Genomic DNA, 26,246 nt, shown 5'->3' with positions numbered 1-26,246 from the left:
GGCCTCCAATACAGGAGATTTAAGATATTACACTGTGAAGACACTAGCTTTGCTGGATCTTTCTTGTAATTTTTGCAAAATGACTTATTTGTCTGACCTTTTCACCCTTTGGCCTGCTACATACATGCACACACACACATGCACGTATACACACACACACACACACACACACACACACACATATATATACATATATATATATATATATATATATATATATATATAGATATATATATATATATATATATATATATATATATATATATAAACTTAGACTGCATATGTTTCTTTACAAAGCTAATGCTAGTACTGAGGTTATGTGAGTTTATTAGCAATACATAATTGTAGGTGTGTGAGTGTAGGTGTATGTATGTATGTGTGTAAAAATATATTTCATATCTCTCTCTCTCTATGTGTATATATATATATATATATATATATATATATATATATATATTTACACATACACACGTGTGCATCTTTGTGTGGCACAGAGAACTTTGAAAGAATTTTAAAAAGTTATGAAAATGTTTTTCTTTCAAAACAAATGTTATTTTGTGAAAATGTTTTGTTATGAAAATAATGTTTAAAGTGTAGCTGCTAAGTATAACCTAATCAGCATGGTAAAGCATGAAGCAGAAAAGTAGATGAAGCAACGCAGACTGATTTGGGACTCCTGCAAAAGTGAAATTAACAGGAAAGGCTTTAGCCCAACATAGTAGAGATATCTGCTTTTCAGTGACAAGGCAATTATATGGCGAAGTGTAGGAAATCTGGATTATTACAGATGTCTGTAAGAGAGAGAGTGTGCGTGTGTGTGTGTGTGTGTGTGTGTGTGTGTGTGTGTGTGTGTGTGTGTGTGTGTGTGTAACTGATTTTAAGCATTGCAGTATTGCAGTTATCAAATTTACATAGCTGAATTTTAGAACTTGCAAAGCTAACACCAATCTTTAGTTTATCGAAAATCAGATAGTACTTTTCTACATTAAACCATATTATTTTCATCGCAGTTGGGAATATATTTTTGTTTTATTGAAATAAATTTTATCTGAATGCCACTCTGCAGAAACTACATAGTTAAAAGCTTAATTTTGTCAATTTGCAATTGATCATTAGGTAAGGAAAGCAATTTGCAAAGGATCAGAAACACGTGCCATGCTAAATCACAGTCATGGACAGCAAATCATGCTTTAGAAACTCACCATACACAACTGACATCACAATTTAATTATTTCAGAGCTTTAGAAAGGCCATTTTTTGCCATTTTGCATTTTCTCTTGCCTGTAGGTGATTACCTGGATAGTACTTTGAAATGCTTGCAAGGTAGACTTCAGCTTGTCATTTTCTGCATGCATATCTTCCAGACTCTCTTTCTTATTTATCTTTTTCATATCACTGATGCGCTCTGTGGAATGCATCCTCATCAGATTATATTCCTCTTCCGCTGCACTAAGTTTGAATTTCAGCTGATCCACCTGTCAAAACATACAGCAGGAAATATTGTTAATTCTATATAGTTTAATATGGTAGCACTTGGATTAAAATGAGCGCCTTCACATTATATTTATAGCTTCATAATTTCTGCCATGCATGCTGAAAACTTAAAGTAAATGCCTCTGAATTGGAACTAATTTCAAATTGTGATGGGTGTCATTCCTTTAGCTGTGTGCCACCTTACCACATACTACTTCTTAATGGAACAACTCACTGACTGCACATAGTCACTTTCAAGAATGCTCCCAAACAGTTTTACACCCTGTGAAGTGATGCATGTGAAAGACATCATTGTGATTACTGGGAAATAGTCTAGTAGGCCCATATGTGGTATTAGCTCTTATGCTATTGTGTATATATCGTAGCTGATGACATATATTATGTACCTCCTGCATGCTTTGATATGTTTCCCCCATTACAGGTACTAGCTCCTTATTCTGTTTTGGAACTGCATTTAGCAAAACCTTTTGGATCTATTACAAATAAGTTGTGTCTCAATAATGTCCAGACTCTGTTATGTATGTAAGTTCTAAGTTCTGTCTCCATTTAGACAGGTGATTAGTTAGACACAGTGTACCACACTTTAAGGTCACCCCCTCTTCTCCTTAGCCACAAAAAGCCTGGGAAGTGTCATGCCTCCCCCTCCTGAGTCACAGGATAGTTTGCCAGAATGCTTTGAGACAACATGAAAGTCATTCTCGATGGAATTGTCACACTCCTCTTATACCTGAGACTCTGCTTCAGCGGCTGTCACAGCTGCTGCTTTCCTGTTGTGTCAAAACCTATAAGTTAAATCTGGAGACACCTCTCCCTGCTAGCACTGCATGAAAGGTCTCTATCTTTAGCCCTATCTTTTCCATCACCACAGGTGTCCAAGAGCAGTTGCTAGGGTTAGTGCCATCACAAGCACCAACCACCTTGTTTCCACAACTCATAGCTCCCACCTGAACTATATAGCTCTTGGAAAGGATCCACATATTTGGAACAAATTGCTCATCCTACACATAGAACTATCAGCTAGGCATTCCCAGAACACCATCTTGCATATGTCCAGCTGCTGCTCCGGCTGTCTGACCCAGCTCATCACCACATAATGCTCTGTTTACAGCTCAGCACCTTTTGTGACACAAGTGTTCAGAAAATATTGCATTTTTTTAACATGCCTGTATGTTGATCATCCACCTTTGGCCCAAGGTGCTCTGGTACAATAAGTAAACAGCAGGGAAGTCCAGAAAAAATGCACCACTTGGATTTTGATGAATCATGTCATTCCTCCCAATCACGCACTGTCTCTATAATTTTCCACATGAACATTGAAGGAATTCCTTATGTGTAGCCACCTGATACTTCAGCATGGCTGCATCAACAGTAGCCAATGATGCTCTGAAATGCCAGGCAGCTACTCATGCAAGTGTGACATGTGCATGCAAAATACATCCTGATGTGCAGAAGCATTGTGCATGTGTCTGTATGATGTTTGCTGCTGATTTCACTGTATTAGCCCATTATGAATGCCCATGATGTGCTAGTGTTGTTGAGGGATATATAGCCACCTGAGTTTTTGGCGAGGTGGGTACGGCTGATGCAGCCAAAATAAAGTGTCAGGTGGTGGGACATCATCATTCTATCTTAAAGTCTCCAAACAGTACTACAGAGCCAGCAGGTGACATCCTAACAGACAACATACCTATCTATGGTCTCAGCAGTGGCAGACCAGTCTGAATAGCTGTTAGGTGCATAAGCACAAACAGCAGAAGGAGTTTACCTTTCTGTAATTTGAAGTTCACTTTGAGGCAACCTAGTTATCTACTGATACAGATTTCAACATGTACAGTACAGAGCTAGATGGTTGATGAAATCTTTACAGCCATAAATGGCCTCTTCAGGGGATCACTCCAAAGCAAGAGAAAGATTATCCCACTCATAGAGCCTGGCTCCAGAGCTAATACTGTGTATAGCAGTAAGCAGTGGCGGCTGGTAACTTCAAATCAAAGGAGGGCTGCAGGAGACAGCTGAATGGGTGGGGTCAATGGGAAGGGGTGTGGCCAACTAGAAAGGGGAGGAGCTGTGCTCAAAACCACAAAAACTAACTTTAATTAAATATGCTGCCCTGGGTGCCAAACCATCATTATGAGAGTCCAATCAAGACAAAATGAAGTGTAGAATAATAAAATTATTTCAATGCATTGGCTGCATGACAGCTTACTTAATATCTAGATGGAAACAAAAAGGCTGTGAGGCATGAAAAAATAAATTACTTTTTAAATACATTACTGGAATGCCAGTCAAAATCAAGTATAAGAAAAACAAGCAGCACTCAACTCAAACCATTTCTCCTTGCACTATAGTTCTAATTATAATTTATATTCAGCTTTATTAAAGTACCAAGTAACACACTGAAAGTAGAAATCTCTGTGATGCCCCCACTTGTAAAAATGTTTCTTATCCAAAAAAGACCAGCTGCCTGACAACTATCTACTTGTTTCATGGGGAAAACATGATCAAAGTAAAAAATGAAAAGCAAACAAGAAACAAGCTCAAGATACATTGCTTAAAGGATTACTGTACAGGTTATGGAACACACATGATTGGCATTCTGTTTAGTTTACGGGTAAAGCCTGCAGAGATGACTGGAAGTCTCGAACAAGTGTAATGAGCTTCTTAAAATAATGTAATCCTGTCCTTTATTACAAATACTGTCATATACATTTCAATACCCAAGGCTTATACATTATCTAGTCAAGTATTCTCTGCATGGCAACAACAGAAAGGCTTTCAATGTTGGCAATTCTTTAACAGTATGCTTATTAAAGCTTACTTGCATCTTACGATCTCAGACAAGCTTACCTGATGGTCATTAAAGCATTGCTAATTAAACACAGAGCAACAGGCACTTTGAGTAATAAGCATAAATCAACAGTACAAAAATATGACAAACCAGACCATTCTGCAAAATCAAGGACAGATGAAAAGCCACTGTAGTACTTGTGTCTACCTTGGAAGGGGGGATACTCTGCACATTTACACTGCATAACTACTCCTTGCCTTGCTTGGACACATCCAGAGTCACTACATGGGGGAGTGGGGTGCAACAAGTATGTCACAATTTGAAATGTCTCTGGCTGACTGTGATGGCCCTGACACATTTTCATACCTCTCAACCTCAGTGCAAGAAATCTGGACAAAGCCATACAAAGAAGTGGGACAACGGCCCAAAAATAAGGACAATTTTTAAATATTGCTCTTATAAACTTAAAAAGATAATGGAATAGGTCTTCCATTAGTATGAATTTTCTGAAAGGTATGAAATCTGAAACTCAAATGTCTGTCATTATTTTCTAACTTCAGTCTTTAATGATTTGCCACTGATTTGCCAACCCCCCCCCCCCACACACACACACACAATGTTATGAAAAATGGACCAAATGTGATGCAAAAATATAAAATAGCCATACAATACAGCTGGGAACCTGTCAAAGAAGGGACACTTTAATATTAGTACTGCTAACCTGAGCAGCTGACAAAAAATAATCTACATGCATTTCTGAAATAAAAGTAATCTATAACTCTATTACAGTTATTTCTTAATTGTAAACCCTCCATGTTTTCTTCCAGAATTGCTATTTTGCGGAGGGATTATTAGGGGGAAGAGCAACGTTTTGAGCCAAAATCGGGGACAGTTGAGAGGTTTGGCATTGCCTAATTCTATAAAGCAATTTATTTGCATGTACCTCTTAACCTGTTAATGCAATAAAACTAACAAGGCCAAATATATTGGGGGAACATATAAACAGTATTAAAAATTGCTCTTGTATAAACTGAGACAGCTGATAGAATAACATGTCTTACTTTAGCATGCATTTTTTTGAAGGTTATGAAGTCTGAAACTCAGTGTGTCATTATTCAGTGACTTAATTCCTAAATGATTTGCCAGAAAACCATAAATTTTATGAGGAACAAACCAAAAATAAGAAGCAAAAATCTATTAATTCTTTGAAAATCTGGACAGTTGGGAGGTATAGTTCAGCTGGGGCTGTCTGAGTTTGCCGCCCTTCCCCCTCACAAAATCATGGTCTAATGGAGCCTCCCCCCTGCAGCCATTCCAGTGATCCATTACTTGACTAGTTCACTCCATTTACCAAAAACACTAATGTGCATACTGCTTTACTTCTATGATGATTTGGACTTCATTTGAAAGTTTTATTTTGCATTTTACAGCACAAAACACTAAGACATCTGCTAAACAAAGCAATGCAGTCTCACAATGAAAAAATACTTGGCATTAAAACCTCTCTGCCCTTGAAACTCACATTCATTAAAACCCACATTCAAAGAAAATACATTTTGCCAGTGGCAGATAAAGATTAATTCTGGGCTGTTTTCAAATCATAGGCCCCTTGCATATGAAACATACATGTGCTCTTTGATACACCTTCCTGATTGTACTAAATTATATTCCTTGTACAATACAGTACAGTTGTTAGAGGGCGTTTTCAATTTATTAAACAATGAAACAAAACGCACGCACCAATAATGACCAAACTGCCCAATTCAGAAAATGTTTCCAGTAAACAATGAAACAAAATGCATGCACCCATAATGACAAAACTGCCCAGTTTTAAATATTTCCATCATAAAAGTCTACTCAAACTTCTACAGTCCACCATTATCAGTAAATATGCACAATTCTACAGTCCACCATTATCAGTAAATATGCACAATCTCTGAAGTAGTAAAAGTCATCCAAATAATTCCACATTAAAGAAATATGTAACTAATGAAGTGGTTGCTGCTAGCAAACCCTTTATATTTCATGGTTTCATCAAAAAATAAAGTGTCTGTTGCCCCTGAGGAATAAATTGCCTATATTAGTTAATAATATTGCAATAGGAAATGGATTGCAAACTGATTACAGCCTCATAATTAGTATCTTCGAAAAGGAAGAAATTCTCTGTACGGCAGCATCCACCTCTTGTGGTAGTAGAACCCACAGCCTTCTGCATCAAAAGCAAGTACACAACCTGTTGTGCTATTAACAATGCAAGGAAGCTTAGTGTAAGCAGTACTAAACTTCTCTTCCCCTACAGCTCTCAGCTCCTTGCAAAATCTACTCAATACTCAACTGTATCTCAACTTTGCAGCACAAGAAATCTGGAAAAAGCCAAAATTTATTGAGGGGGGTGTCAAAAGCCCAAAAAACAGGGACACATTAAACATTGCTTGTATAATCTTGGAAAGTTGCCAGAATAAAATGCTGTGTTACCACCATACATTTTACTGCCAAGGTCCCTGTGCAAAACAGTCAGAGCAACATACCACTATGCCAAATCAGCTGCTTTGTGAAAGAAAAATGCTGTGTTACCACCATACATTTTGCTGCCAAGGTCTCTGTACAAAACAGTCAGAGCAACATACCACTACGCCAGATCAGTTGCTTTGTGAAAGAGAGGAAGACTGAAACTTAAATGGCTATCATTTAGTGAATTCAGTTCTCACCATAGCTGTCAACCTCTTAGCACAAAACACCTGGACAAACCCAGTAATGAGGGAATACAGCCCTCAAACATATTCATTGAATTCAGTTCTTGCCATAGCTGTCAACCTTAGCACAAAAAAACCTGGACGAAGCCAATAATGGGGAAATACAGTCCCAAAAATAGGGACAAATTTCAAATATTCATCTTATAAACTTAGAAAATTGCTAGAATAAAAGGTTGTGTTATTATGTATTTTCTGAAGAATATGAAGTCTGAAATTCAAATGCCTGTCAATTTTACTTCTGACGGAACAAAAACAATTTTCAGCAGATCCCCAGGGAGAAATACTGCAGACACATCTTTGTAAAATGGCAGGATACTAGAGCAAATCCACACAAACACAGAGAGGAGATGCAGACTCCACACAGAAGGCACCCCAGCCAAGAATGAAACCAGAAGACCTATAGCTGTGAGGCAACAATGCTACCACTACACCATCAAATAGGCAAGGAGTTAAACATTCAGAAACCTGAAGTCTGAAATTCAAATGCCTGTCAATTGTATTTAACATTTGTTAACCAGGACAGTCTGACTTGGAACAAAAAAACAGTTTTCAGCAGAGGCCCAGGAAGAAATAATGCAGACATGTCTTTGTAACATGGGAGGACACAAAAGCAAACCCACACAAACACAGGGAGAAGATGCAGATCCCACACAGAGGGCACCCCAGCCAATAATTAAACCTAAAAACCTGCAGTTGTGAGACAGCAATGCTACCACTGCAACATCAAATATCAAGTGTTGAAGCATTTAGAAACCACAGATATTATGAGGAATAGAATAGATCAAATATGAGGCAAAAATCTGCAAATGTTTTACAAATGGTGGTGGGTAGGGAATTCAGGCCCTTAACACCTGCATACAAGTTACAGGGTTCAAGCCTCAGGTATTCCCTACACACCACCATGAGTTTGCTCTAGCCACCAGTATGTAGCAACTGGGGTGAGTTTGCTCTAGCCACCAGGCATTTTACACACACACGTGGCAATTGCAGTTAAGATGATATCTGAACTGTCATTAGCACATTTTGTTAATAACGGGATCAAATGCAGTACCTGCTCCCACTGGCAGGAGCTTAGTTGCATCAGTGTAGTGGGTGTGAGCCAAGCTTGGTTATAGCAGTCTGTTTACTTGTACTACAGTGTAACCCAGGATGTGACATTATGTGCCATGTTATTTTATGTCATTCCATAGAACACTGATGACATCCATATCTGTGCTAGACAAAGCAATCCATCAGCATTCTATGGTGTTCAGGTGTTGCTCAGTTGCACATGCACTGTGCTGTCTGACAGTGTAGTCCTATAACTTCCCTTCCTTAGTCCACAATTTCATCTGTGATTCACTAGCTTGAAAACTGCAGACTATACTGTGAATTCCAATTTCCATAACACCTGCATAACCTGATTGTTTCCCAGGTAAAAAACATCATATTAATTTGTATCTTGCCTGCTCTGTCTCTGCTGTTTTGCTTTATAAACAGATATCCTAATGTTTCTTTTCTTTTGAATGCACGGTGGCATTATCTCAATAACATTGAGTATTCCAATTTCCAACCCAGAAAGCACAAAAGTTTGCTCAGATGGTGACTGCCATATTTTAACGCCTGGCAGTTTCTCTTATAAATTAGAAGACTGATATATTAAGCCACTGTTTTTAATATCCAAGTTTACTACAACATGCAGATCATTCTGTCATATTAATAATGGTTGCTATAAAAAGTGAATATTTTCAAGTTAAATCAAAAACAAAGCTATAAGATAAGATTTTTGCTGGCAGGCCAAGCATACTGAATAAACAAAATATATGCAGAGTCCAAGCCTCCCTCGGTCCACAATTCGCATGTGTAAGAACACACATGCATATACTTTTCTGCTTAATGTAATAATCTCCAAAGTAGACTTTACTCAGAGATTGCAACTACACAAGCTTTTGCACACACACACACACACACACACACACACACACACACACACACACACACACACACACACACACACACACACACACACACCTTACCTGTAAATGGGTCCGGAAAGCACTCCATTCTCTCAGCAAACCCTCGACATAATCCACCTTCATTCTCACAGCAAAGCAAACCCAGAAAGCACTCCATTCTCTCAGCAAACCCTTGACATAATCCACCTCCATTCTCACAGCAAAGCAAACCCACACTCGATGTAACGCTTCCCTGCAGGAGAACTTACCTCACTCCTGATTGGTCCTGTCTGTGGCTCAAGCAGTCCGGAGCTCCTCTCTTCTGTGCGGTTGTCTACTGCATGGCATTGAGCATCTGCAGGGCAGAAAATACCTTCTCTGCATCTGGACTGCCTGAGTGGCAGTCAGAGTTCGCAGAGATTCCTGGGCATCTACGGGGAAGGGCAGTGTGTCCGCGCATGCGCGGCAGTTCCCATACTCCATGAAAATAGAAAAATATATATATTTTTAAAGTTTATATTTAATGTTTTTTATTTCTTTTATTTCTATGTGGGAGGGCTGCAGTCCTGCAGACCAATAGCATGAGCCTCCCCTGGCAGTAAGACAAACTAAATCTAGCTGGTATGTGTCAGCAATCCCAGCACCGATCTGTTCTCCAGCAGAGAGATTATATTCCACATCCTAACATCCAGTTTCTGTTGCCAGGTCTTGCTCATCTTAATGTATATCTGATTTTTCTTGACCCTTGACTGGCATTGCACCTGACCCGTGCCATTTATCTTGCAGGTGATGAGCTCACTCAGTGGCTACATGCCACTTTTATGGGCATAACAAAGCCAGATTACAGTGGTCGCCCAGCCACAAGGCACTCACCAGCAAACATGGCCCCCAGACTTAGCTGAAGTAGTGGGCCCTGGCCTCTAATCCAAGGAGGTTTTTGATTCTTTAATTGCGTTGTTGTGGGGGGAGGGGTTGCATTTTGGAGCACTTTTTGTCTGTTTTCTCTCAGACCAGTTTACCAAGCATGAGCCTTTCAGGAGCATAATATTGCAGATAATATGGCTTTTAGGATCAGAGGCACTCAGACTCCTGTACCATAGCAAGATCATATCCCAGGAGTGGATATGCAGTGTGATAATCCTAACTACCTGTGTACTAGCTATGGTGTATAATTTAGTCAGTAACAGACCACTGACAGCTTCAGAAGCATACAGCTCAAGAAGAGTGCCTGCACTTATAAAGGGTACACAACCGTTCACTGGGGTGAGTTATATTTTCCTAAAATGAGAATTGCGCAGGGTTAAATTAAGAAAAGAAAGATCCCACAAATTCACTTATTCATTTGGAGCACTCAAATTGATCAAGAAGGGCTTGAGGCAAACATGAACTACAGATTAGGGGTAAATGGTGCTGAATATCACATCTCAGTTGTCTCTAAGATAAAACCAACAGATCTGGGATTGTAATTCACTAGAAGGTGTATTAGAAGAGTCAGCTGTCAACATATGAAATCAGAATCTCTAACACAGGTTATAGAGAAACAGAAATCCTATCATTTATCTTCCCTTTACCTCTAAGCCTGCACATTGAATGACTAATTGAACTGAATACAGAAATTAATGGTAAGTATAAAGCTGCCATTTCATTTCTGGTTAATCCAACTGCACTACAATATATTTGCAGAGCATGTCATAATAACTTTTGCTTTACCTGAGACACCTCCCTCCCCAGATCACATTTCTTCATATTACGAGGGGGTGCTGAAAAGTTCTAAGCCCGACTAATAAAGGAATGATGTGGAGCCATCAGACTTACACATTATTCAACATATTCTCCCCAAAGTTCAACAGACTTGGCACATCATGTCTGTAGTTTCTGTAACCTGACAAATAAAGTCTGGTCACCTAAACATGCTCTGCTGCTACAATCACCTCCAAATCACTCAAAAATCATTCTTTTCAAACTCTGTTTAAGGTTTGGAACCAGGAAATAGTCAGATGGAGCAAGATCTGGTGAGTAGGGCGGATGGTCTATGCACTCAAACCCCAGTTTCATTAAAACATCCATCATTTTGCCAGCCTTGTGAACAGGTGCATTGTCTTGCAAAAAGACAACTCCTTTCTGCAGCTTCCCTCTCCTTTTTTTATTTTACTTCCTCCTTTAATTGGCACAGCAAGTTACAGTAGTATTCTGCATTAACTGTTTGGTCCCTTAGAGGACAGTCAGTCATTACAACACCTTCCTGACCCTAAAACACTGTGGCTGTGACCTTTCCTGCTGATTTTTGGGTCTTGAACTTCTTTGGCCTTGGTGAATCTGAGTGCTGCCATTGCAAGGGCTGTTGTTTTTTCTCAGGATCATAGTGATGTAACCAAAAAGTTGGCACCAGCTCGATGAAATGCCACAAAATCAACTTGGAAGTGTCCACTGATGTCTTTTTTTGTCAGCATTCAAACATTTGGGCACCTGTGTGGATGACAGCTTCTGCATACCCATCTGCTCATGGACTATAATCCCAACACATTCCCTGGTATCTGTAGTGTCTCAGCAATGGTTTTAGCTGATATTCGCTGATCTGCCAAACTCAAGTCATGGACCTGGTCAACAATTTCAGGAGCTGACACTGTCTGAGGCCTCCCACACCTTGTTGCACCTTCTGTCGCAAAATCTCCATGCTGAAAGTTTGCACACCACTTTTTCACAGCTGAGTACGAAGGGTACTTGTCACTCAGTGTTTGCATAATACATTCATGGATTTCCTTGGGAGCTTTCTTCTGCAGGAATAGGAACTTCATGATGCCTCAGAGTTCCACACTTGAAAATTCCACACTTTTTGTTGACATGGTTCAATCAATGGTCTGCATCATTGTCAAAAACACAGTATTATGATTCTGAAAATTGGCATGTTAGAAGATTAAATAACCCTCTTTTTGGCTACAGAGGCAAAATAACACTCAGAATTTAGAAAGCTGGTCAGGCTTAGAACTTTACAGTACCAGGAGGCATTGACAGTACAGCATGAAGTTTATGTTGTTGCAAGAAGAACATTTTTGGAGAGGCATGTCTAGCTCTAAATACCCCTTCAAGTAACTGATAGTCTGAATCTATAAGAATAAATACATGTTTGGAAAAATCAGGTACCATTGACAAATCTAATCTTAAAGAAGTGGAAGTCAGCAAAACAGAGAATAACAGAAGGAACAGGTGTAAGCTGAGTTATGTGGGTACATCTCCTCAGAATGGTTTGGGGCTATTCCAGCAATTAGCAACCTGCATAAAATTACATTCCTCCAACTGCATGGGTGCATACCTGTAAAGGCAGGCAAAAACAGGCATAGAAGGCTACATTGGTGACAGAGCATTTAGAAGGAAGTTATTAACATTTACAGAGAATAGTCAGCAGAGTAGAAAAAGGCCGACAGGCCTTGGGTATGTTGGGTGTGGAACATTACTGTGGCTCAGGGGTTTGTTGGGGGGGCAGAGTGGGCTAGTCAGTGGAATCAGAAAAGAGCAAGACAATGGCTTCTCAAAACTTAGCTTGCTGGGACAGTTTGGGAGGAAAATCAGTAGATTCAGCACGGACTGGGGGTTGGAAGGAGAGGGAGGACAGGAAAAGGCAGAGTGCTGGCAAAGGAAAAGGTATTAAGAAAAGAGTTGAGGGATAAAAAGAGATGGGCAGAGGTACCGAAATGAAGTGGAAGGGAGAAAATATTGGATCAGAGCAAGTGGGAAGGATTAAAAGATTAGACAATTGTCAGATGGTTCAATGGACATACAGAAGGAAGCAGAGGCAGGAGGAAGGTCAAGGTGGAGGGAAGGGTCAACAAGGAAATGTGGAAGAGGGAGTGTAGGACAAAGGAAAGGCTGAGCGGTGCAGGACAGTCAGACACTGCAGAAAAGACAGAGAAGTTTGATAGGGATAGCCTAGAGGTAGAAAAGGAAAGCCACAGGCAAGATTGGTAATTCAAAAAGGCAGGAAAGAATGACCATTTCAGCTTAAGAGCTAGAGGAACCAGGTGCATAGTCAAAATTGTTATTGTATACCAGCTTGCAGAATGGACCCTCCGTAAGTGTAGACCTCCAGGCACAAAATGAACAGGCTTAAGCAAAAACTCACCTAGCCAGTCAATCATTCTGAAAAAAAAAACAAAAAAACAAAATAGATAACCATAAACGATGGTAAATATGTCACTTTAGTGTAAATTTTAGCATATCTTGTTAAATAATTAAATTTAAAATTTTAAAATTGTTCACCAGGCTCTGCATAACAGGAAGTATAGCACATAGGGTCAGGCAGGCAGCAACAGTGTAGCATCAGTAAGAAAGGCAAGCACATATCCTCACATGCTACAAGGATGTAGAAATGGGTCTAACAGGACAGGGTTCAACTGCTAGTAGAATTACACAGGAAGACAAGCTGTAGAGAAAGAATTTAGCAGTAGTGCAAACAGTAATACAGTTGATATTAGAAAAAAATAGCCAGCATTGTAACTAAGGTGATCACAAGGACCAAGGAGTGCCCAAAATAGTTGCCCAAATAAATACTATTGACTTAACAGAAGGGACCACTGGGAAACTATCAGGAAGATCAAATAGTAAAGTGCAATGAGCGGAGAACACAATAGCCAAAAACCAGCAGAGCAAAAAAAATAAAAAAAAGACAGCAATGAGCAGTTAACAGCCGACAAGAGAAGTGGGGGATGAGTACATATAAATATATACATATATTCATTTGACAGAAAATCTATTTGGCAGAATTTCATTTGACCGAGATCAAAATACCTAATTTTCAAAAGACTGAAAACTCATTTCACTGAAAGCTTACAATGCTGAATTTCAAAATACTAAATTTTAAACCATAGACATGCACACTTATAACAGCAATGACTAACTCTTTCCAGAACTTAAATTTTATTTTTATTTATTTAATGTTTGTTTACCGGGATAATCCGACTGGGCAACTTGTGTCCGTTTTCAGCAGAGGCCCCGGGAGAAAAGTTCCATACAGTAGTTAACATTAAGACAGTAGTACAAACATCAGCAACAACAGTTAAAGGGAAACAGTATCCACAGTTAATCAAAAAATAAGCATTTTAAAAAGTAACTATTGATAAGTAACAATTACAACTTTAAAAATGTTTAGAAAACAAACTGCAGTTAGAAAATATCAGCAGAGGAACAAAGTAAAATTGATAGGGGTCCAAGAATAATTGTTCCTTAGGGCAGCTTAAGGAAATAGTAACTGTAAATGGTGTTGAAGGGGGGCTAGGGTGGGCCAAAGCAATTACATAGCCAGTTATTGAGGAAGTATGACTTGAAATGTTTCTTGAAAGTTGGGCTGTTGTTTTGAAGTCTAATGTCAGGGAGAAGGGTATTCCAGACTTTAGCAACTTCATTGGGGAAGAGAGATTCATGTAAGCTATTTTTGCAAGGAACTTTTTCGACCAGGGCTTTGTTGTTGGAGCATAGCAGTCTAATAGTGTTATAGAAGTTTAGTAATCCAGCTAGGGCAGGGTTTTTTTCTGGGTAGCACAGTATTTGGTGAGCAAGCTTGAGTCAGTGGTGGTAGTGTAATAAGTTGGGAAATTCAGGCAGGTGTAATGTAAGGATTGGCAGTGGTGGGAACGGGATTTGGAACTGGTTGCAAACCTGGCACATATTATACAAGTGGAGAGCTTATTAAGGTTAGCCTTACTTAGGTTTGTTAGGACTGGTGAGGCATAGAGTAGTGTAGATAGGAGATGGGATTGGGCTATAGCTATTCTGGACTCAGAAGTAAAGTATTTTTTGCTGCTGTATAAGGTCCCTAGCTTTTTTGTGGACTTTGGAGAGGGTAAGGGATATATATTTGCTGAATCTGAGTTGTTGGTCAATTGTCCTAACACTTTAGCTTCAGGGACTGTGGTGATAATGGTCTTATTGGCTGATTATATAGAGAAGTTGAAAGGGTCATTATTCTTAGTTTGGTGATATAGCATGAGTTGGGTTTTTTTTGGTTTCAAAATTAGTTGAGATGTGATTAGCCAATTGTCTATGTCACTTAGGGATTCTTGGATGTATTGTTGAAGGAGCTGTATGTTTGGTGTGGAACAGATTAGGGTAGTGTCATCTGCATATTGCACTATTTCTGCTTTGGAAGTTGCTAGATGGAGTTGGTTTGTAAATATGTTGAAAAGAAGGGGATTGAGGATAGAACCCTGGGGTACACAAGTTGTGAGTGTGAGTGGGCTGGATAGGGAGTTGAGCCATTTTAAGGATTGGCAGTGGTTGTCAAGGTAGCTGTTAAACCATAGTATAGTGTGGTTGTTAATGTTGAGCTCAGAGAGGCAGGTTAAGAGTTTGTTGTGGGAGACTGTATTGAACGCTTTGGATAAATCCAAGAAGATAGTGTAGACTAGTTGACCTTGGTTTCTATGAGTGTTAATGGTGCTGGTGAAGTTAATTAGGACAGTGGTGGTACTGTGAGTAGGACGGAATCTGTGTTGGGTTTTGGATAATAAAAATTGCTGTTGAGGAGATGGGTAAGGAGTTGAGTTGGCGGTGGATACATCTTTCTAGAATCTTAGATAGGGGTGATACTAGGATTGCTATGGGATGGTATTTGGAGAGGTCAATGGAAGGGCCACCCTTGTGGAGGGGAATGATACAAGAGGTTTTCTATAAGGATGGAGTGGTGTGTTCAGTATTGGATCTGTTTATCAGTAAGGAATCAGAGTAGGCTATGGCTCTAGAGGCAAGCTGAAGGTATTCTGCTGGGAGGTTGTCTGTGGTGAGGGTGGTTGGTTTGAGTTTGGATAAGAGCTTTTGGATAGTGGATGGTGGAACTGGTTTGAGTGAGAATGGGGGATTATTTCTTAGACCTATAGAAGGCTGGGAGGGGGTTAGAGGAGTTTGTATTATTAATAAGTTTAAGTATGGAGGAAGTAAAGTAGTTATTGAAGCTGGATGTTATGTCAGTGTCAGATCCAACTATATTGGGGGGTAGAGGTATGACCAGACTGAAGGATGTTGTTCACTGCAGCCCAGAATTTTTGTGGATTGTTACAGTGTGTTTTTTGCAGTGAAATGTAGTGATTTTGTTTGTCTGACATAATTTGATTTTTTGCCTTATTGCAGAGATCAAGGAAGGCTTGCCTAGTTGCAGGTGTTTTGAGTTGATGCCAGGCTTTCCAAGCTTTGTCCCTGTCCTTGAGTAATCATGTGGATTTTTGAAGCCATGGGGCTGGGTTGCTATGGATTCTAACTGTTCTAAGTGGAGCTAGGTGGTGAAGGGTATTTAGAAACATGGAGTTAAAGTAGTCGACTGCTAGATTGAGAGGAAGGGTTTTTATGGGAGACCAGTTGCTTGCTTCTAAGGCATCTAAGAAGTGAGAAATGGGGAAGTTTTTTCATATATGGGTTTGAAGAAGGGTTGGTGGGTTACTAGTTTTGATTTTTTGCCTAAGGATAAAGGTAGGATTGGGGTCACTTAGTGAGTTGGGTAGTGTACCACACTGAAGGGCAGATTGGGGGTGATTATTGAGAATTGGGGGTGATTATTGAGAATTGGGGGTGATTAGTGAGAATCCAATCTAGTGTGATTCTTTTTTTGAAGTTTTGTTAAATCGGGTGGGTATTTGTATGAGTTGGGTAAAGTTGTATAGGTTGATATGGGTAGTAGTTGTGGGAGATTGGAGGGTGTTCCAGTTGATGTTAACGTCACCTAGCAGGATGGTTTCTTGTGGCAGGGAGTGAGAAGTCCAATGGAGAATTGATTCTAAGGTGGTCAGGTTACTGCCTGGGGGTATATAAACTCATATTAGGTTTAGATGTTTGTGCTGATTTATGAGGAGTTTCGCAGGAAGTATTTCTGCATTTTTGAAGTCTGGGGTTTCTTTTTGTAGGAGTTGGATCTTTAGGTTAGTTTTATAGAGTAGGGCAACATCACCTCCTCTTTTGTTAAGTCTGCCAGCTCTATGGATGTTATATTCAGGTGGTTTTATGGAGTCATCCTTGATGTGAGGCTTGAGCCAGGTGTCTGTGAGGATCATAATATCGGGGTTGTATGATGAGACTGTGGCATGAAACTATTTACTTAGCCTCTTAACAGAAACTGGACAATATAAAACCAAACTAGGTGGGGAGCTATGCCCCCCACACCCCCAATGTGGGGGCTGTGCCTCCCACCCCCCAACTATATATACTAAGTCTAGGATCGCACTACAGTGGGGAAAAGGGCATATACCTTTTAATTGCCTTACAGTACTCTACACGCTGCCACTACAGCTGGGAATGCACAAAACATCCGCCATATTACTTTAGATACTTCACATAAAAATGTAAAGAGTCAGACCCACATTTAAAATCACTACAACACTACTTTCTACATGACTATCAGTATTCTGACAGTCAGCACTTTAAGTTACAGTAATTCTTTTTATCACAAGCAAGTCACAGGTGAAGGGAAACCCACATCATGTATATGGCTTAAAATTCAGTGAAATGAGTTTCAGTGAAATGAGTTATCAGTCTTTTGAAAATTAGGTATTTTGGTCTCAGTCAAATGAAATTCTTCCAAATGAGTTTTCCATCAAGTGAAGTAGACCCATATGTATATATATATATATATATATATATATATATATATATATATATATATATGGGATCCGGACACATGCTCGACTAGCATATGTCCGAATCACAAAACATCGAACACACATACACGAAAGCACTTGACATCGAAAAGCGCTTCCGTGTATGTGTGCCTGTTTGGTAGATCGGACTACAGTGCGGGTAAGGGAAAATTCCCTTTTCCCCACTGTAGTGTGATCTCAGAGTGAGAATATTAAAGTAGGGGGGTGCGGAGGGGGGGTGAAGCTCCCCTGCAGAAATATATATATATATATATATATATATATATATATATATATATATATATATATATATATAAAAACAGAGAGTGATGAAGTAAGAGATGACTTGGAGAAAAGTTATCTGGTAGAGGATGAGTGATAACACTGGAAGCTGGGTTGGAAGGGTACATTAGAATGATTATACCGCTAAACTGATGTGCAAAGGGGAAACGATACAACAGCAAAGAAGGATGCAAAGGATGGAGACAATTTAAAGTGAAGAGCAGGAAGGGCAAAACAAATAGCAAGGTGTATAAAATCATCCAGGTATAGCTATCATGATAGCTATCAAAGTAAGGAGCTTAGAAGATATCTCATATCTAAAGTTAATTATTTAATTTGTATACATCATAATCTGAAAGGGCAAGAAAGCTGATGACATGTATGTTGTTTTAAAATCTTTTGTGGCTCTAGACTAAATCCATTTAAAAGAAATACATTATTTTTAGCTAGGAGGAAGGATGGCATACGCTTTCCAAGATATATGGCAGAAGGGGACACTTCACAATGCTGAAATCCTGAAAGATCGAATTTCATATTGCCGAGACCATATGATCGAACTTTCGGAATCCTGGCATTGTGAACGGAGATCTGCATACAGCGTGGAATGAGAGATTTCCCTTTTCCTCAATGTAGTGTGATCTCTGAGTTGGAATATTTAAGTAGCGGGGGTGTGGGGGGTGCAGGGGGGGGGGCTTGCCCACATGCAGAAACATTTAAATTGTTTTTTTTTTTATTTTTTTTTTTTTATTTGTTTCAGAATTTCGATATTCCAAAACATCGATCATATGGTCTTGATCATATGAAATCCAATGTTTTGGAATTTTGAGATTCTGAAGTGAATCCATGGCAGAAGTATATGTAGCAATATCTTTTTCTTTTCCAGATAAGATATATATAGAGATAGATGGTCATAATCACATGATTTCATTAGATAATCAAGTATATAAGTTTTTTTTTCTTTAATCTGGGTCTTAAAGAGACTCTGTCATTCAAGCCCCCTTCTTTATCAGCCTTCAGTTTTAAAATCCAGGATAGTTCCCTATCCTCTGTTGTATTTCTAATATCACCCAACCTGCCTGTTTCCTTTATTAACTCAATTACTTGAAACTTAAATTTGTGTCCATCTGAAGTTTCTGAAACATGTGCTAAAGAATTATTAATATTAGCTTGCCTTATATCACTTACATGTTCCTTCATTCTTTCGATGAGGGATTGATTAGATTTTCCTACATAAAATTTATAACATTTACAACATTGAGACAGATAAACCAGGTGTTTAGACTTGCATGTTGCTTTTACATCAAAAGTATACACTTTCCCTGTCCTATGATGTTGAAAGACATTGTCAGTATTAATATAGGTACAAAAATTGCAGTTCAAACAAGGTAATGTACCCTGTCTACCTATGCGCCTAAGTTCTTTCTTACCATAGCATAACTGTTTTTAAGGGAATTTTTGTTCCTTAATACAAACATAGGTTCATTTCCTATAATACTGTTCACTTCCCTATCTGCTCTAAGGATGTGCCAGTTTTTCTGAATAATATCACATATTTCTGCTATGTTACTGGAGTATGAAAGGCAAATGCCTGGAGTCCGCTTACTGCTAGTGAGATCTCCTATTTCTGTGTGACCATCTATACTGGTTTTATACATGTGTTTTTATCTGTATGCAGCACTTTCAAAGCTTGATATTCCTCTTTAGACAGATTATAAAACATCTTATTATTATGTATGTACAGTCTCTTTCACATACATTGCAAACTATTTCTAAAGCAGCGTTTAGGTTGGGACAAAAAACACTAGGTTTCTTATAAACATTCATGTCAGTATTATCAGAGAAAGTCAGTTGTAACATTAAATTATGCTCAAACAGTTGTATATCAGCAGTTACCACTCCCAAATCCGAAAAAGAGGCAGGAATAAAAGAAAGGCCGCTTTGTAGAACTGCATTCTCGTGTGTGTCCAAAGGACTTTTCGAAATGTTATAAACTTTTCCCATTCTGTCCCTTTGTCCCACATCTTCTTGATCATAAGCATTGTTCCTGTGTGTTCTGTCATCCTTTTTCACCCCCTGCTGGTCGAGCAGCCCCTCTCCACCTTCTTCAATGATCGTATAGGGAGAGGGAGCTCTCGAAAAACCTGACCAGATAAATTCTGCAATATCTTGTTGGATTCTTTTGGGCAGACAACTATTGTTTGGCCAGAGTTTTAATTCAAATTATCTGTATAGGCACCAGAGGCTGTAGAGAATGCCTGTGCTTAACAGTTGTTTTTCGTATATTAAACAGGTTCTCTGCTGCATTTTATTTGTTTTTACTTGGTTCATTTTTATATATATATATACACACATATATATATATATATATATATATATATATATATATATATATATATATATATATATATATATATATATATGCATACATGAATAGTATAATACATAGATATCTTGTAAGAAACAGATACAACATATTTCAGTGATTTTTTAAAGAAATGTTTACCAAATTACGTGTAAAGAATTTGTAATTTACTGAAAATGAATGTTTAAAATGAATATTAAGCAATTAAAGACAGTATTAATGTAAAGTAGCAGAATGTTTGGAAACTGGAAAGTTCAGTATGTGTTATAGAAAGTGGCAAAAATATAATAAATTATATATATTTTTAGACAAATTTAAGAATGTAAATTACTTCTTCATTTCCTGAAATTGTACATCAGAGAAAGCCGTCATTCTAGCTCTACAACTGAGACAAGATTTGAGGTCAGGATATCAAGGACAGGAAATGTGAAGGCAGTTTATTTCATATTACAATGTGGCTATGTGAAGAGTTTTTGTGACAAGAAACCTCAATTTTGACCATTGTGGTATGATAATTTTAATTATAATTTTGGAGGTATATCATAAGAAAAAGTAAAAAAAAAATATTTGCAATTATAAAAAAATATCCTTTGTCATGCTTTGTCTTGGAGATGGGTATTTTCCTTTACAGCCTGACTGTCCTAAGTTCCTCATTTCTGTAATCTTGGCATCTTTGGGTCCATATACTGTGTGTTTAACCCTCTCCAGGATGAGGTCAGTGGTGCCCTCTTACACTGGTGAAATTTTGTGAGTTCCTCACAGGAGGTAGATGTGGATTACTTGGATGGGTTACAGTCTTATCCCCTACATACTATTATCACTTCTCACAAGCTCATCAGGCAATGAAGCATGGCATCTAAGACCATGGCTGCCTCAGTCAGACCTTAGGATGGCTACAACTCCAGACGACCTGTATGTCCCTTACAGTTACTGCTCATTTTCTCAGTCTCCACTGGGACAACAATGAATGGTCCATCACTCACCAGCACATTATCTCACTCCCTCCTACCTGGGAAAGGTGACCAGGCAGAATATTTTTCCTCCCCTCCCTCCCAGTGCCAGCTTCAATAGGTGCATGAGCCATAAATCAAACTCTGGTCATCTGGATCATAGTCAGGGCTTTATCCCCTCTACATCACTGAGTATTTTTTTTATTTGCCATAAAAGTCTAAAGTAGAACAAACACAAGTGAAATGCAAAACTATAATATTCTATTATTGGCTGGGGTGCCTTCTGTGCAGAGTCTGCATGTCCTCCCTGCATCTGTGTGGGTTTCCTCTGGTTTTCTCTCACATTATAAAGACATGTATCTGGACCGTTTCTCCCCAGGCCACCGCTGAAAAATGGTTTTCTTCCAAGTTGAACTTTTCTGGTAAACAAATGTTAAATAAATAAATATATAAAACTTTAAAAGAAATGTTGTAAAGAGTGACTAGAAAAGGGCTAGCCACATAACTATTTGTGAGATTTTGGAATTATAAATAATTTTTATTTGTAGAAGGGAAAACAAAATTGAATCAAAGCAGATAGTAGGTTTTCTTTATCCTATTCTAAGTGCGATCATCTATTCTTTTTCAAAATATGAGTAAAATATGGTAAAGGATAAAGAAATTATTAAAAATATTTAAGTAGTAGCAAACGCAGAGAGAGATAAATGCTTATGTGAGAATATAAATATATCAACTAACAGACAATTTTTAACATTCTAAAAATAATTGCATAGCTCTGTTAATGGCTGACTACATTTTACTCCTACTCATGTCATTAAGTACCATGGAATCTTTTTCATCCACGTCGACCAGAACTACCATTGAAATAGACTTAGATTGTGGACTGATAAGGATTTTTACAACCAGAAAAGACTAGAAAGGGAAGAATACCTGACAGAATACTATACAACATACTGGGTTTCAAAGAGTGGCGGGGAGAATACACTATAAAACATCACCACAGTACTGGAGTGTGGTTTGTGAACAACAGAAGCAAAACCAGGTGTGAAAGTGCTGGTGTGCTTACAGGGGAGCTACAGAAAGCTTGAGAAGATAATGACTGATGGCACTGAGAGACATAAATTCTACCAAAAAGGAAATGGACTTTGGGAGAGAATTAAAATAGCCTATGGAAGGTCATGGAGAAGGATTGTAAAAGAAATAAAGAAGAGGGATTCAAAAGAAAATCGACCAAATGAAACAGAAAAAAAAACATTGCTCAAGGGAGAGGTCGGTAAACACCATCAGAGAAAATGAGGCAGTCTACAGTAAGTGAAAAGGATCACAATACAAAAACAGAGAGCGGCACAAAGAAGCCAGACAGAAGACATTCAGTGAGGTTAAAGGGTCAAGGGAAGGATAGAAAGAGATCTGGCAAATAGAATAGAAAATGCAGGCAGGGGTACTTGAGTTATATAAGAGAAGTAAACAAACTAAAAAATAATGTTAAGGAATTCAAACAGGCAGGCAAGCAAGCAGAGACAAGAGTTCCATTTTTTGCCTCTGGTCTCACTAAAGAGAAGGGTATCAGTACTTCTGTATGAAAAGGGAAACAGGAGGAAGAAAAAGAAAGAAAGAGCAACACTGATAAAATGATCGAAAATGGTAGGGCAGAAAGGCAAGCTACCTGCAATCAGAGGGGATATAGAGCATCGCCAAACCTGTTATCTCCCTGGATCCCTGGCCAAGGTGTTAACTGAGCTGCTAAGAGAACTGTTCAACAGATTATTGGCCAGAAGAAAGATGCTCGAGTAGGACGTGTGCTGCTGTAGTTTCACTCCACAAGGGGGTAGCAAAAGCAGCTTGGGGAGCTACCAGCCATTGACTCTGATGACTATAGCAGGAAGATTTTGGAAAACACTGAAGAAAAGACTAATTTCTGAAGGGCAGCAAGTGTCAGTATATCAAACACAATGTGTTCATAGACAGAAAATTTTGCCAAGCAAAACTAAACCATTTCATGACTAGTATACAAAGGATGTTCATAGGGATCAACTGGCTGATATCATATGCACAGACTTTGATGTGGTATCGACACAGAACAAAGCAGGTAAGCAAGCTTAAGGTGTGGAGTGGGGAAGAAATGTTTATATAGGTCGGAAGGTCCTCAGAGTACAGGACAGGAAAAGTACCAGTGGAGAAGAGGCTCTCAAGAAAAATTGAGGCAAGTAGTGCAGTGCCACATAAGTCAGTCCTGGAGCCTAGGCCTTTCATTGAATTTGTTGCTGACTTTGCACATTTACAGTAGTCATAGAAAACTATACTGATCCATTTGTAATCAGTCAAAATAGGGGCAGCAGTATGCAGTGGAGTAGTTAGATTTAAAAGACACTTGAAATAATCATCAGTATCTGCTTACAGATGGCAACTCAGGTTCACTAATGAGAAATGCAAGATGTTGCACCTGGGCAATGCAAACCAGGGGCTGTAAACAAGCTGAGAGTGCAAGAAGGGGCAACAGACTAGGAAAGAGATTTAAATGTAGCAGCAGTGAATTAATAGGAAAAGAGTGGAAAAACAGCAACACGTGTATATGATGCTGAGTTTCAAGTGCGGTGGTACAGAATACAAGGACAAGGAGGTAATTATCCCTTCTACATAGGCCACTGGTGAAGCCTCAGGTGGATTACCACATCCTATTTTGAAAACTATACAGGATAAAGGAAACTAATATGGTACAGATGATACAGAGGAAAGCCATTAAGTTAAAAAAGCTGAAAGGGAAGATTTATGATGAGAAAATGGAGATGTTTGAGCTGTTCTCCTTTGACAACAGAAAAGACAGGGGTTACCATCTTGGATCCATAAAATCATTAATCTGAATAGTGAAGGCATTGAAATAGAGAGAAAGAATGGGGGGCATGAAAAGTCACAACTTTCTAATTGAATGGCAAACTTCAGGTCTAGCATAAGAAGAAGATGGTGGATCAGTGGAACAGGATTCCACACCACGTATCTCACAGCAAAATAAATGAAAATTTTATAAAGGCGTACGGCAGATGGAAAAATGTGATGTGGAAACAGGAGGGGAAAAGCCACTGTAGAGTGATAACTACACACTAGGCTAGGTAAACCATCAATTTTCTTTTAGCTGAAGTATCTGCACAAGCACTTATACCTCTCAGAGAGAGAGGTAAGAAGTTGTAAAGTATGAATAGATATTTGTTCACATTTAGGGATGTCGTTTACAACAATATGACATTTCAACATTTTTATACTCACATCTGACAACTTCAACAAGTCTCCACTAAAAGCCTGCTTGTTTTCTACGGAAACAAATATAGGAGGCGTTACCACTAGTATGGATAATGAATGTAATTACTTTGGTCAGATCACTGCATAGCACTCCCACAACAAATGTTTTTTCCCCAAATTTGTATGCAGCAGTGATAAATACGGACATTACTGTACTAATGACAGAAGAATACCATGCTCCTTATAGCTAGAAAACATTTATGACTCTAATGGACACAGGCAACCTGCAAATGGTTCACCTCCCAGACCCCTGCTTGTAAATGTTTCATCTCCCAAGCCCCTGCTTACATTTATCAAGGGTACTAGAACTTGACAGAGATGTGGGATGCATGGCTAGGCTTAAAAAGGCCCTTGTGGTTGTTAGCCTAGTAAACACCTATGAACCTATGACTTGTACAGCATGGGTGCCCAGTGTGTCTTTACGTGGGAGTGACTGTTTAGAAGTGGCATGACTTTAAAGGACTTGTTGCAACAATACTGTACTGTAACATTCACTTACAATATTTTGGCAGATGAGGTTAAAGTATTGAGATTAATGTCTCCAAATTAATGGATGATACAGTTTTGAAAAGATTTATGACTCAAGTTCTTTTATTTGAAATAGGTTTTAGAGTCCTGTGATGTAGAAAAAAATGTGCAAGTCACGTGACCAGACTATGTTCCTGATTGTCCCTGAAAGAGACTTGTACCTAATGGATTTACCTAGTTAAGAAATAATTATGATAAAACAAAAAACTTTCTGGAGTACCCTAGAGTACTGTCATGTGCTATAGTGGAGATGGAATTGTAAAACACTGATGTACTACCTAAGGGTGAGGGTGCTGTGAGTATCCTAGAGTACTGCCACATGTTATAATGCAGATGGAATTGTAAAACACTGATGTACTACCTAAGGGGGAGGGTGCTGTGAGCACCCTAGAGTACTGCCACATGATATAACGGAGATGGAATTGTAAAACACTGATGTACTACTTAAGCGGAAGGGTGCTGTGAGTACCCTAGAGTACTGCCACATGGTGTAACGGAGATGGAATTGTAAAATTCTGATGTACTACCTAAGGGGAAGGGTGCTGTGAGTACCTTAGAGTACTGCCATGTGCTATAATTAGGGTTGCCACCTTTTCAAATGGCCAAAGTGGGACATTTTTGGTACAAACATCAGATTTTACAGGCTGACACATACCCACAGTCAGTACAAAGGTTAGAACTTAACTTTTTTGCCTAAATAAAAGCTTATTCTTGTAGCATTTTAGTTGCTTATTCTGTTTCTTATAACATTTAGGTATTTTAGATACAGAATAACTGTTTTATGCAACTATTACATAAAATATAGGAAATAATTTTGTCCTAAAATCTCAGGACATTTGCCATTTTTACAAATTTTTGTCAGGACACAACTGCCCATAGAGGGACTGTCCCTCGCAAAGTGGGACAGGTGGTAACCCTAGCTATAATGGAGATGGAATTGTAAAATACTACTGTACTACCTTAGGGGGAGGGTACTGTGTGTACTCTTGAGTACTGCCACATGCTGTAATGGAGACGGAATTGTAAAACACTGATGTACTACATAAGCAAGCTCTGGGTAAACACTTAGTAATTTTCAGCTAAAGGATACTTCAGCTATTCTTTACCTACATTGTTGCAACTGTTGCCTCAGGAAGTAGAAAGCCTTGAAAAAACAGACAAACAAATAGAGAGATTAAGTACATTGCTATAGTTTAGAGTGCATTAAGCTTTGTGCTGTCTGCATACTTCTTCCTTTAAAACTGTAATT

General features: G+C 38.7%; 1 protein-coding gene across 3 annotated transcripts in view; it reads right to left on the bottom strand.

The window, feature by feature from the left end:
* Nucleotides 1-26,246, bottom strand: part of CARD10 (caspase recruitment domain family member 10) — a 738,524-nt gene that overhangs the window by 299,010 nt on the left and 413,268 nt on the right. For all 3 annotated transcript variants that reach the window (XM_044067420.1, XM_044067404.1, XM_044067414.1), the window contains exon 5: nucleotides 1,296-1,475. In XM_044067420.1, coding sequence (XP_043923355.1) covers nucleotides 1,296-1,475 — 180 coding nt within the window. The remainder of the gene's footprint in view (nucleotides 1-1,295; nucleotides 1,476-26,246) is intronic.

Source organism: Protopterus annectens, chromosome 1.part0 (assembly GCF_019279795.1).
Source record: "Protopterus annectens isolate FY-2018-M chromosome 1.part0, PAN1.0, whole genome shotgun sequence".
NCBI classification, from domain to species: domain Eukaryota; kingdom Metazoa; phylum Chordata; order Ceratodontiformes; family Protopteridae; genus Protopterus; species Protopterus annectens.
This window is presented reverse-complemented; position numbering and strand designations above follow the sequence as displayed.